At 30.6% G+C, this 12,130-nt stretch overlaps 1 protein-coding gene and 2 long non-coding RNA genes across 10 annotated transcripts in view; 1 reads left to right on the top strand and 2 right to left on the bottom strand.

The window, feature by feature from the left end:
- LOC141460390 (PTS-dependent dihydroxyacetone kinase 1, dihydroxyacetone-binding subunit DhaK-like) overlaps positions 1–12,130 on the bottom strand; it is a 35,627-nt gene that overhangs the window by 19,787 nt on the left and 3,710 nt on the right. For 6 of the 8 annotated variants that reach the window (XM_074140336.1, XM_074140325.1, XM_074140368.1 and 3 more), the window contains 5 exons: positions 10,019–10,150; positions 9,602–9,665; positions 7,494–7,604; positions 6,389–6,477; positions 4,190–4,291 (listed from right to left, as the gene is read on the bottom strand). In XM_074140336.1, the coding sequence (XP_073996437.1) occupies positions 4,190–4,291; positions 6,389–6,477; positions 7,494–7,604; positions 9,602–9,665; positions 10,019–10,150 (498 nt within the window). Of the gene's footprint in view, positions 1–4,189; positions 4,292–6,388; positions 6,478–7,493; positions 7,605–8,357; positions 8,507–9,601; positions 9,666–10,018; positions 10,151–12,039; positions 12,087–12,130 lie in introns of those variants that run through there. The other 2 variants (XM_074140357.1, XM_074140373.1) reach the window with 2 other exon arrangements.
- Positions 658–4,183, bottom strand: LOC141460479 (uncharacterized). Its single transcript, XR_012462068.1, has 2 exons — positions 2,306–4,183; positions 658–1,067 (listed from the first exon to the last, which is right to left on the bottom strand). It is a non-coding gene; the product is annotated as an uncharacterized lncRNA (long non-coding RNA).
- LOC141460487 (uncharacterized) lies at positions 6,431–12,118 on the top strand. The gene is made up of 3 exons (XR_012462071.1): positions 6,431–6,734; positions 7,119–7,241; positions 11,720–12,118. It is a non-coding gene; the product is annotated as an uncharacterized lncRNA (long non-coding RNA).

The following is a 12,130-nucleotide window of genomic DNA, read 5'->3' as shown; positions in this document are numbered from 1 at the left end:
TGTATTTTCTCTCTATTAGTTAAATTATACTCTCTCTGTTTCTTCTGTATTTTCTCTCTATTAGTTAAATTATACTCTCTCTGTTTCTTCTGTATTTTCTCTCTATTAGTTAAATTATACTCTCTCTGTTTCTTCTGTATTTTCTCTCTATTAGTTAAATTATACTCTCTCTGTTTCTTCTGTATTTTCTCTCTATTAGTTAAATTATACTCTCTCTGTTTCTTCTGTATTTTCTCTCTATTAGTTAAATTATACTCTCTCTGTTTCTTCTGTATTTTCTCTCTATTAGTTAAATTATACTCTCTCTGTTTCTTCTGTATTTTCTCTCTATTAGTTAAATTATACTCTCTCTGTTTCTTCTGTATTTTCTCTCTATTAGTTAAATTATACTCTCTCTGTTTCTTCTGTATTTTCTCTCTATTAGTTAAATTATACTCTCTCTGTTTCTTCTGTATTTTCTCTCTATTAGTTAAATTATACTCTCTCTGTTTCTTCTGTATTTTCTCTCTATTAGTTAAATTATACTCTCTCTGTTTCTTCTGTATTTTCTCTCTATTAGTTAAATCATACTCTCTCTGCTTCTTCAGTATTTTCTCTCTATGAGATAAATCATACTCTTTCTGTTTCTTTTTTTTATCTTCTGTATGAACAAAATCATATTTCCTCTGTTTCTTCTGTATTTTCTCTCTATTAGTTAGATCATACTCTCTCTGTTTCCTTGCTATTGTTTCTTTGTGTTCCAAATTGTACACTTCCTGTTTTTCTTTTATTTCTATTTTTTTTCTTAAGTTATATTGTCGCTGTTTAGTTACTATTCCCTCGCGATTTTTAACGTAGTACCGCTGTTGCTTAGTTGCGGCGGGGGTCACAATAGTGTATAAACTACAGTTTTCGAGCTCAGCAGTGCTGTCAATTGTCTGTCTAATACCCGATACTAATTTTTTAATTGTTTGCTTTTTTTTCCGGTGTTTAGAAGGCATATCTATAATATAATTTAAAATCTTTAGTATTTAGAAATAAATAACTAATACTTAATATAAATACTTAACGTAATGTTTCCTTCGACTCTGGAAAAAAAAAATTTAGGTTCGAAAAATGAAGTAAATTTTGTTTTTTGCAATGAAACATAAAACTTTAAAGAGTAATTTTTTTAAATTGGAAATATTTTAATTTGATGTATTAACAAAAAAGAACTTTTAGAACAATAACTGATTATTGAGCAAGGGCGGAAATTTAGTTTATAGTTATCCAAATTCATTAATGTGCTATGGTATTATAAGATAGATTTGCAATTTACCAAAATAAATAAAAAAAAACTTAGAGGAGAATAAAAATAAAATCAATGAAAAACGAAGAAATTCTTCACTAATGCAGCAGAGTAGAGACTTCCGGTTTAGGGATTGTATTGTCTGTGGGCTTTGTCGAACCTGATTGAAATTAGTATCAGTTTAATCACTGATACGAGTATCAGCTTAATACGATTTTCGTTTTGAGATATTTTGACAACACATACAATGCTACATATACAGTATGTGCGCATATATACATTTCCGGTGGAAAGATGAAACGGAAAATTTTTACAAGGGCGCAATACTTGTCTAAGAGGAAGTGAAAAAGTAAAAAAATGTTTTATTTATTTTTTAAACAGGCACTTCCGGTTAAACAATTCTCTTCAAACTAAGAATTTAAGCGGAATATTGAATTCATTTGTTAGGACTTAAGTGGTACCTCCGATCACTAGAATGAAATGATTGTACTTTAGCCTGCCTACCTTCCTTCCTCCACCAGAATCGTTTGAAATTGAATTTTATCGGAAAAATGTTTCAAATAAAAGTAATAGACGTAAATATATGCAAACTATGTGCCGAGAAAATTACAGTAGAAAATTGTTTAGAGAAAATCTTGAAGAAGTGAAAACTGTTCATTAACATGATAATTTGGGTTACAAGTTTATTATCAGACAAAAGTAATGAAGCAAGTTGGTCTTAAAAGCGGGGAGATACGTTCAAAAAATGGATAAAAAAATAAAAATAAATTAGAGTATCTACATCACAACAAGAAGGTTTAAACTTTTAAATTTTTAAACTTTATTTTTCCGATCGAGCAACGAAAGTACTCTAAGCAATATTATTAACTTTTTGATAAAGGAAGTGAATTTTAACAATCAGTCAGAACTAGGATCACTTTTCATCTAGACAGACATCAGCAGTTAAGTACAATTAATCGGACTAAAATCAACCGCCAAATAAGAGTAATTTCTGAATTAAAATGTATTTAACTAAATTATTACAAAAAATGTACTTACCAAATTGAGAAGGATGTATGAAGTCTTCAATAAATAGTTTAATAGCTAATAAAATAGAAAAAATAACAAGCACTTCTTCTACGGATGTCAAAAGACGTTTGAATTAGATTAAATAATTATTTCCACTTTATAGTGCATTCAAAAGATAAAGGAGGGGGAAATCACGCCACTAAGTTAAGTTTAAATAAGTTTAAAGTTTATTAAATTAAAACCATATCATGTTTATTGTTTACTATTCAGGTGGAAAGAGTAAAGTCTAATGGCATTTATATTATCAAGTTAGGGATTAGTCATAGATATTATTTCTGAATGTTTTTATGTAGACATTATTCATAGTTTATTAAATTATAGAAAACATTATTATTATTGACTCTTTCTCATCGCAACAAATACAAATTAATATTACAAACAGTTTTAACTGATGAAGTTCTCTTATCGCAACTTTTGGAACAAGATTTTCTCAGAAATTATAATTTCTATGAACAAAATCTGGTAACAACACTCTCACGACTTCCTCTTAATATTATTCTTTAAATTATACTTACAAATATTCTACAAACTTGGGACGTTTGTTATATTTAATTCTAATAAGTTTAGAAATTTAGGATTAATCGGATTTCCTGTATAAGTTTCCCAAAAATTCCTGACAAACTGAAAAATCTCGTCATTAAAGTGATACTTCCGGTATACCGATTTTGACTAAAACTTTATCTCATCTAAGCTAAGACATTTAACGTTCTGCGATTTCTGGTATTTGATAATCACACACACTGAAACAGAGAGAGATAGAGGGAGAATTTTTTCAGGCCGCTCGTTACACTTTCATTATCTAAGCGAGGCTTAATCTACCGTGCAATAAAATGTCCATGTTTGAAGAAAGTAACACGCGGAAGTCTTTTCTGAGAAAATGTGCTCCCTTCATACACCCACAGCCAGACCATTTGATAATTTGAAACGATTGCAATACTTCCCCTTAATAGGTGTAAGAGCACACCTTCGCTTTACTGTTAAGCAGGGGAGCCCTAACCCCTTCATCCTCCCAAATTTTATCAATATCGGGCTGATTTACAGAGTTATCAGTAACAATAATATTGGAAGGGGCCTTACATACATTGGACGAACTCCCGTCCCAAATATGCGCAGCGTCAAGGCCTCTAAAATGCAAATCTACATAAAATTTTGAATAATATGACACTTCATTCACGAAAATCGGTTATTGCGAAGATGATTTGAAAAGATTGCAAAACTTCCCCTTATTAGGTGTAAGAACAGAACGTCGCTTTAATTTTAGATAGAGGAGCCCTATCCCTTTCACCCTACCAAATTTTATCAAAAACGTGCCAATATTTACAGAGTTATTAGTAAAACTAGTTATAGAGGGGGCCTTACATACATGGGGCTAACTCCTCTCCCATTTGAGGTACAGCATCGAGACCCCCAAAAGGCACATCTACATAAAATTCCGAATCGAATGACACCTCATTCATGAAAATCGGTTTGCGCGTTTAGGCGCTACGTTGTTTACAAAAAAGGTAACAACAACAAGAAGAAGAAGAACAACAACAAGAACAAGAACAACAACAATTTTTGAAAAAGCCGTTTTTGCTCATTTTCAGCAACTTTTTTCTCAAAACCTATTAGATCTGGGTTGTTGCAAAAAATTACAGTCATAAAGGAGGATTTGCCCTTTATTTTAAAGAAAATTTGGGAATTTTATCTTTTATAGAAAAAGAGAAAAAAATTGTCAAAGTTGGGTGTTTTTCAACGTTACGCTTTTTCGTGCAGTTTTTGACCATCAACCCTTATACAACTGTCCTACCGGACAGTTTTAATAATTCAGTCAAAGTAAATCTATAAAAACAATGTGATAAGAAAGCAAGAAACCTTGGCCACTAAAACAAAGCCAACCATTCCTCTTCTTCCTGCTACACTCCTAACGTCAGTACCTAAATTTGCAACATCATCCGAAATTATAATGCACTCAACCTAAAACAAATTAAATTCATCATATTACTTTTTTCCTTTATAAGCATTACCCAGATCTTTTTTAAAAAAGAATTCCTTCTCTGCGACTGTTTCCCACATTCAAAATTAGGCAACAAACGTAATACATGTTTCGAGTCCTTACTGAAAAATCCATTAAAGTCACACTAAAAAGAAAGCAAGCAAGAGCATTGCCCTGATTTAGTAAACTTCTAGACGGAAGCTTTGAGAGATGTTTAACTGAATCCGCACTGCTCTGTGGCTGCTGTGATCGCAACGAGTAGATTTACTTGACACTTATTACTCAGATCAATCATAATTAAATAGAGCTCGCGTCAATTGTACTTACAGAGGCCGATTTAGGTTGGTTAAACAAAAATTGGGCCCTTCTCCCCCTAAAAACTAATTATTTAATTTATTTATTTATTGCTACATAGCTAATTGCCTAAGCAATGGATATGGCCAATCATTTAATTTTTAATATCTACATATACATACGCAAAGAAAAAGAAATTATCTTAAGGAAAAAAAATACTAAAACGAAAAGTATTCTCAATATAGCGGCATAATGAACATAATACAAATACTTTTACAATAGATACAAGTACTGATGCTGAAAATAAACCAATATAAAATATAAATATTCTTAATATGTACAGACAAAAAAGAAGAAGAAAAAACAAAACAAAAACTGCTTCAATACGTCTTTAAATGGATGATAGTTATGAAAAATAAGTGTTCAAATGAAAAACTAATGCTTAAACAATTAACGTGGTGTAAATACTCACCTTATTTTATTAAAATCTCGAGGTTCTGAGTTAATGAACTATTTAACTTACTTCAAAATAAGTAAAAAAAAATGTTCCCAGAAAAACTTTTCTTTTATAAATTTTTTATTTACTTATATGTTTTTAGTTTAGAAAAAAAACATAGAGCCTATTTTCAGAAGAATATCAGAAAAAATAAAATCCATTTTTGAAGTGGTACTCACGGTTTTGAAATTTTATTTTACACGAAATTTTAGCAATACATTTGATTCCCCTCTTTATGCATACTATACATCTTATGTAAAAATATACTTTAAGGGGAAGAATTCTCAAGAGGGACCTATTCTTTAAAATATGTAGGAAATAAAACCGTATATTATTCAGAGAATGGTTCGTTAGAAGAAAGCCTATTCACCCTTCTCCATGAAGTCCTCTTACGAAAATATTTCAAAAAAAGTTGTAGACTTAATGAACTAGCTGACTCAGTAACTGCAGTGTGACAAGGTAACGTAGTTAAAGTGGAATTTTCCGCACCAAAGTGATTACTCGACGTCTGATGATGGATGAAATTCCGAAACCGTTCAGGAAATAAAAAACAAGCGTGCTACGAAGAAAAATATCAGCGATACAATTCCTTTGATATCGTACACTACTTGAAAGAGAATTGAGATAACTTTGTTAATCTAACATCTAAAAAAAAGTAAATTTCATATTTCTCTTTTTACTAAGTTCTTTTGTACCCTTACTGTTTTGTAAATAAAAGTGAAACTTCTGAATTTACTTTTCTGAACGTGAAGGATGATTTGAAAAAGTCCTGGTTAGATAACAAAAGCAGTACTGAAATTTCATGCTCACAGAACGACGAAGTCAATCATTCTCTAAATTCTAAGTTCTAGCGGATTAGGTTAATGTTTAAATATTTTAAAATTGTATTTAAAAGACAGAAATGGTTTAGTATTAATTTTTAGTATAACCGAAAAAAAAAGTCAAACTATTCATTATGCTTTCTTTATCTTAATTTGTTCTCAATTAAATCTTTACTCTTTTATGGTTTAAATAAACAAGATCAATTGAATATTTAAGTAGGGAAGTATTGCGATAATGTGAAATTTCGGAAAATATGTTTTCACTTAAAACAAATCATGCAATTTAAATATGTTTTAAGATTTATTGCTTAAAACATTGTTTAGTTAGCACCTCGAGAATCGCTGTAAATTTTCACATCGATTTGTATTTTTGTGTTTCCTTCAATACCTAATTAAGTTTAAGGCGCACTTTTATTTATTAAAATTTTATTGAAGCATTACCAATAAATACTAAAATAAAGAATTACTTTATAGCCTTTTGTTCTAGCAATTTCCATAGCAGAAGCAAAGTTAAGTACATCGCCAGTATAATTTTCTACTAGTAATAGCACTCCTCCTAAAAATGTTGAAACAAATTTAAAGTTATCTTGCTTTAGGATGCCCAACTTAGCAATTTTATTAAAAATAGCTCTTATTCATGAAAAACGATAGTTTCAAGAAACCAAATTTGTTTTGTTATAAAAAATAAAATAAAATCCTAACATAAAATCAACAAAGAGTTAAGAAATCGAATTGATAAAAATGACATTAAAGTGTATATAATTAAAAGAGGATGTGTTACCCTCTATTAAGGATATTTCTTATTTATTACAGGTAAGAGGAAATATTGAGTTTCACATTAAATTTTTATCCAGAATACATGTTTTGAGGATTCTAGCGTTAAAAAAAGTGGTTTTTAGAAATTTGTTAGTGTGTGTTAGTAAGTGATGTATGTTAAGAATAATTAAAATTCAATGCATATTTTAAGAAGTTAGCTAGCATAATGCCTATCGGACTTTTGCAATATAATGATATTCAATTCAAGTACAACAGGAAAAAACAATTTATAAGCATGGTAAACATTATAGAAGAATGGAGTGCTGTTAAAAAATTGTTGAGCATTATACATTTTTTTTTTTTTTGGCTGAAAAAACTAAAATTTATCAGAATGAAATTTAGAATAAAATAAATCAAGAAAGTGTTTCTGCCTGCCTTTAGGTTTTCTTCTTCTAAGAGCCTCTAACAGCTCACTGTCCGTTAAGAGCTAGTGTTCTCTGTAACAAGACAATGTCCGAATGCCGGCAGTGCAATGAAAAACGCTTTGGGCGATAATGAACACAGGTATTATTACGCCTTCAATAAAAAATTAAGTATTGTCGTATCAATGTGAGTCACTAGACTGCAGCAGTCGGCGCATAATTATTGTATATAATGCAGTTTATTTTTTATTTCAATGATTCTGAGAAATAATGACATTAAGTTGAGAAAAAAATAATGTAAACCGAATAACATTTTTAAGAAGAAATAAGTAACATACATTCTTCTTGCAAAAACGTTACCTACATAATTACATTATTTCTATTCAATACTTGCCTTTATTTAATTTAGCTGTTGTCAGTATTGCTGTTAAAATACTTGATATAGGTGGCGAGGTGAACACTTTTCCAGCTATACCAGCAGTTAGCATTCCTTCTCCAACATATCCTAGAAATAATAGTTTAAAAAAATATAGAAACGTAAGAAAATAAAATCTGTTTTTTCACCAGCTATTTACTTTTTGCTTAGTTTAGTTTTGTTTTTCAACTATTATTCCTGAATGAGTTATGCAAGTCATGTTAATAATATCAGTGACACTAAAAATTGTAGATGCATTTGTTTTTATAAACAAACATTTAATTTTTGAAAATGAAAATGGCACTTTGAGTGACTCAAATAAACATAAATCTCATATCTGCGTTACAACTTCTAAACTAAGATAATGTAGACAGTTTTCAAAGGATCCAATCCAATTGGAACTTTCGCCCACGTTTCTTTTTCTTTCAGATATATGGCCAAGAAAATGGAGCCAAAGAATATCAAAGTTAGATTATAATCCCGAATTGTGACTTTCTTCAAGGGCAAAATAGTCTTCGCAGGAACTTTCTTTTGGATATTCAAAATTTTTATTCGTTAGTCAATGTCCAGCAGTCGAATTTTCTACCTTATTATAAATATACTTAAGATTGGTCCTTGCCATATGAATAAACAATTTCTGCAGCCCACATATGTTCTCAGGCTGCCTATAAAATCCAAAATCGTCATTGATTAGATTAAAACTAAATAACTAAGATTGGAAGAACCTTAACTATAATTCGAAAATTTTAGAATGCAGTATCTATCAACAAAAATTTGTATGGATACTAAGCATAGAGGGTCATGTGTATTACTAAAGCATTTCGTCTAGCAATATAAACTTACGCTTCCCTTACGTCCGTTTTAGCAGCGTGCGTCTTCTGAAATATATTGGTTTCAGGGTTGCCTGACTGAGTACTGTTTTTTAAGGTCCCATATGTTTTGTAATTGATTTTGAGATATAGTGTACCCTAGTCTAAACATTGGTCAGCAACCTAATTAATGAAAGGAGGTCAGCAAAGTAATTTTCATAAAATTTCCATTTATATTAAAACTTTTTTTCATATTTGTTATTATTATTTGTTTATCATCTATTTAAGTTTCATATTTAAAAAAAAGGGCCAGTTCAATAGTATTAAATAATTATCCCCTCAGCGAACAATTCTTTACCATGATCTCTATCCAGTTTTTTCTTTACTCTTCGTTGCCGTTCTACTTAATGCCACGCAAAGCTTTTTTCATGGGACCAAATTGATAAAAATCTGAAGGGCTGTAAGGAAGATGAGATAAGGTCTTTGCCTCTAGTTTCCAGCGTCAGTTCTGCCTTATGAAGTCGAGGTTGTCTTGAAAATGAAGCACGCTTTCCCATTGCCATCCCGGACATTTCCTTATCATCGCGTGCTTGATTTTGTTCTCAATCATGTCTGAATAGTATAAGCTGTTGAGAGTGCGTTACTCCTTCAAACTGCAACGCTGAGCGGAGCGGTGCTCGTTTACGCTTTTGCGACCACTTTTAAACTTATCCGCTCACGCGCAGAAACTCGCCAGGTTTATTTAATTATTGACATATTGTTTGTTCAGCCGAGAGAATATTTCTGGAGTTTGAAATCTTTCCCAGATCACAGAACGCTGTTCTTTAAAAATACTTTCTTCGAGAGGAGAGAGACACGCCATCTTATCTAAGACCTTAAAAGTTATGATTACATAAATATTAATCGTACAGCTGACTGTTCCAATTAACAAACTGTTCCTGTTTAAACTTAAGAAACTAAAACTATTAAGACTATTCTGCAATTTGCAGAAATAAATTTAAACAAATGTTTCAAGATTCAAACCAAAGCGTCAAAATTTCAGATGTTAGTATTATTTCCACAAAAAAATATTTTTTGGCCACGTGGACTTAGAAGTCAGCGATTATAAAGAATACCATAAAAGAGAGTTAACGAGTTAAATTAATTTAAATAAACAAACGGTAATTAAAACTAAATTTTCATTGTTCATTGTGAACAATTTAATTTGTTAAAAATAAATCCGCATGAAAAATAGTAGTATCTTAATAGTAATATCTTGATAGGAGGTAAATAAAATACCTGCTGGGAATGGTTCATGACCTGCTCCTCCTCCTGACACCAATGCTACACGTTCTTTTCTCTCCTAAAACATATTTGTCTCCAACTGCTCATATTACATAGCCAAATTATTAAAATTTAAAAAGAACTTAAAGAAAAGCTAAGTCTCCAAAATAAAGATTATTCAAATAGTTACAAGGTTTCAACAATCTTGAGTTTAAAGAAAATACTTCATTTTTAACTTGAAATTGGCATTGTATTGGCGCGTGATAAGAAGAAATCTGAGAAATCTAATATCTTCTGCCGATTGTAGTGAAGAAATGTACTGTTGCAATTTGCATTAATTCCCTTTATTTACTAGTAAATAAATAAAGTAAATAGAGAAAGTAAATAAGTAAATAATTTTCACGACGCACGTAGCAAAAAATTATTACTTACCCTGTTAATCATCAAAATCCTAAGACGAGAATCAACGAACAGTCCAGGATAAGTTCCAGCTATAGCTTCCAGCATTTCCTTCTCAACATCGTTTTTGTCGTTTAGTAAAAGTGCCTTCGTAGACATAATTTTCTATTAAAAAAAAAAGTTATTTAAAAATGAAATAAAATCAAAATTAAATTATAGAATACTACATTCTAAATTATAGAATAGTGCACTGAAATTGTTCATGCTTTAATGAAACACATGCACCCAGTTTTTTTTTCGAATATGGTTTTGGTTTGTGAAGTGAATGCCCTACTTTTTCCAATGAGGTAGTTTCTGAGAATCCAATCTTATAAAAGTATTTTGGCTACATGATCTTTAATAATTAAATATTTAATTATTGACATTTTTCAATAATTAAGTTATTAATTTAAGCCTATAAATGAGGAAGGTTTTCTGGCAGCTTCACGTCAGAAGGGGTAAAGGGCGCTAATCGGAAGTCTTCATGAAAGAGATATCATATATAATTGACAGGGAAGCCTATGAAAACTAGTCATAGTCTTTTAGTCAGAATTAGTTGCAATAGGTTTGTGTTGCTGAGCTTATGAGAGGATAATCAATTCTTGAGAGGCAATTTTCTTAAACCAGGTTGCTGTAGTGTTAATTAATTCCTACGAAGTTAATTGAAGACCATGTATAACTCCACTGAACTGACTTCATGCTTTCTGGGCACTGGATCATTTAAGACAAAAGCGTAATAAGAAAGCTACCTTTCTGACCCAGATAGGTTTTCATCATGGTACGCTCACAGGAATTACCTTAAACATTCCTTCCGTAGCAAAATGAGCACACAAAAGTTGTAGGTTTGTCAATAAAGAGAAGACATTGCACTAAGACACTAAGAAGACATTGAAGAGCGTGCATGACTGAGTTTAACTCTTTAGAGCTTTTTTTCGTGCCTTCGCACTTCACCCAGGAGTCTGAGCTCTAAATGTCTAACCACAAAACAGGGGAGTTCAGTTGCAGAGGTTTATACTGACTGATCAATCCCACAGAATCTATCAACTCTAAACTTATAATTTTTATATTAGAGGATTATTTTTGGAATGCAGAGAACAGATAGGCTCATGTTTTTATACAGGTGTAGGAGAGTTAAGACATATTTTTTTCGGGCGCAATTACTAAGGTCTTTAAAGTTCCTTTAGGCATCAAGCTGAAGTTTCCTAATTTTCTGCCAGAGCTGGATTTTCCCTAATAATATAATCTGCTTTTCAATTACATTTTTTATGGCATATTATTGGTACATTTTCATGTATTTTTGTAGGACGGTTCAAACTCATAAATCAGGGTTTTCAATGCATAATTACAAATTAAAATATTTAAATATTTAGGAATAAATTTCCTACGAGGTTTTTAATTATAAATAAAGTACGGTAATTAATACTTTTCACAAATCAAATTGTGAAATTGAAACATTGAAATAAATTTGACGAGCTTTTTGCGAACATTTAATGATAAATATTTAAAATACATACACTTATATTGAGAACAAGAAAATTCTGCATTGGTTCGAGGCATATTCGCATTTATGCAGAAATATTTTGTATTTTGTGCGAAAGAAGGAGGGTTAACTCTTTATGCAGCCAGATACATTTAATATAATATTGCTAATAAAAATATTATTATTAATGTTTTAATTAGTTTTGTGAATTTCAGTTTTGTTACAAAGACCTCGACTGTAAATGTTTCGATGCATTCTACAAATTATCAAGTCATATAAATTTGGTATGAGGGAATCAGATTGAGGTTCATTACTGAAATCGAACACGAATTAACTGTTCAACAAGCTGAATTTCATAAACAACATATATGCCTTGCAAAAATAAATGAACATATTCGGAACTTTATGAGTTGTCATCGAAACGTTGTATTGCCAACTTGTCGAAACTCACATAACCATGTAGATCAGGGATAATATTCATGATAATTATCATTGTTATTGCTAAGTATACTATATATAAAACAATGTATAATACCGTGTAAATCTGAATTTAAGAGTGGTAATAACTTTCTTTTGCAGTAACTGTAAATATTACAAATAAATATGTTAAATAAACAAATTGAACT

Source organism: Rhodnius prolixus, unplaced genomic scaffold (genome assembly GCF_049639745.1).
Source record: "Rhodnius prolixus isolate KJV_2025 unplaced genomic scaffold, Rpr scaffold_1, whole genome shotgun sequence".
In the NCBI taxonomy this organism is placed as follows: domain Eukaryota; kingdom Metazoa; phylum Arthropoda; class Insecta; order Hemiptera; family Reduviidae; genus Rhodnius; species Rhodnius prolixus.
The sequence above is the reverse complement of the archived record's forward strand: the minus strand, read 5'-3'. Positions and strand labels throughout refer to the sequence as shown.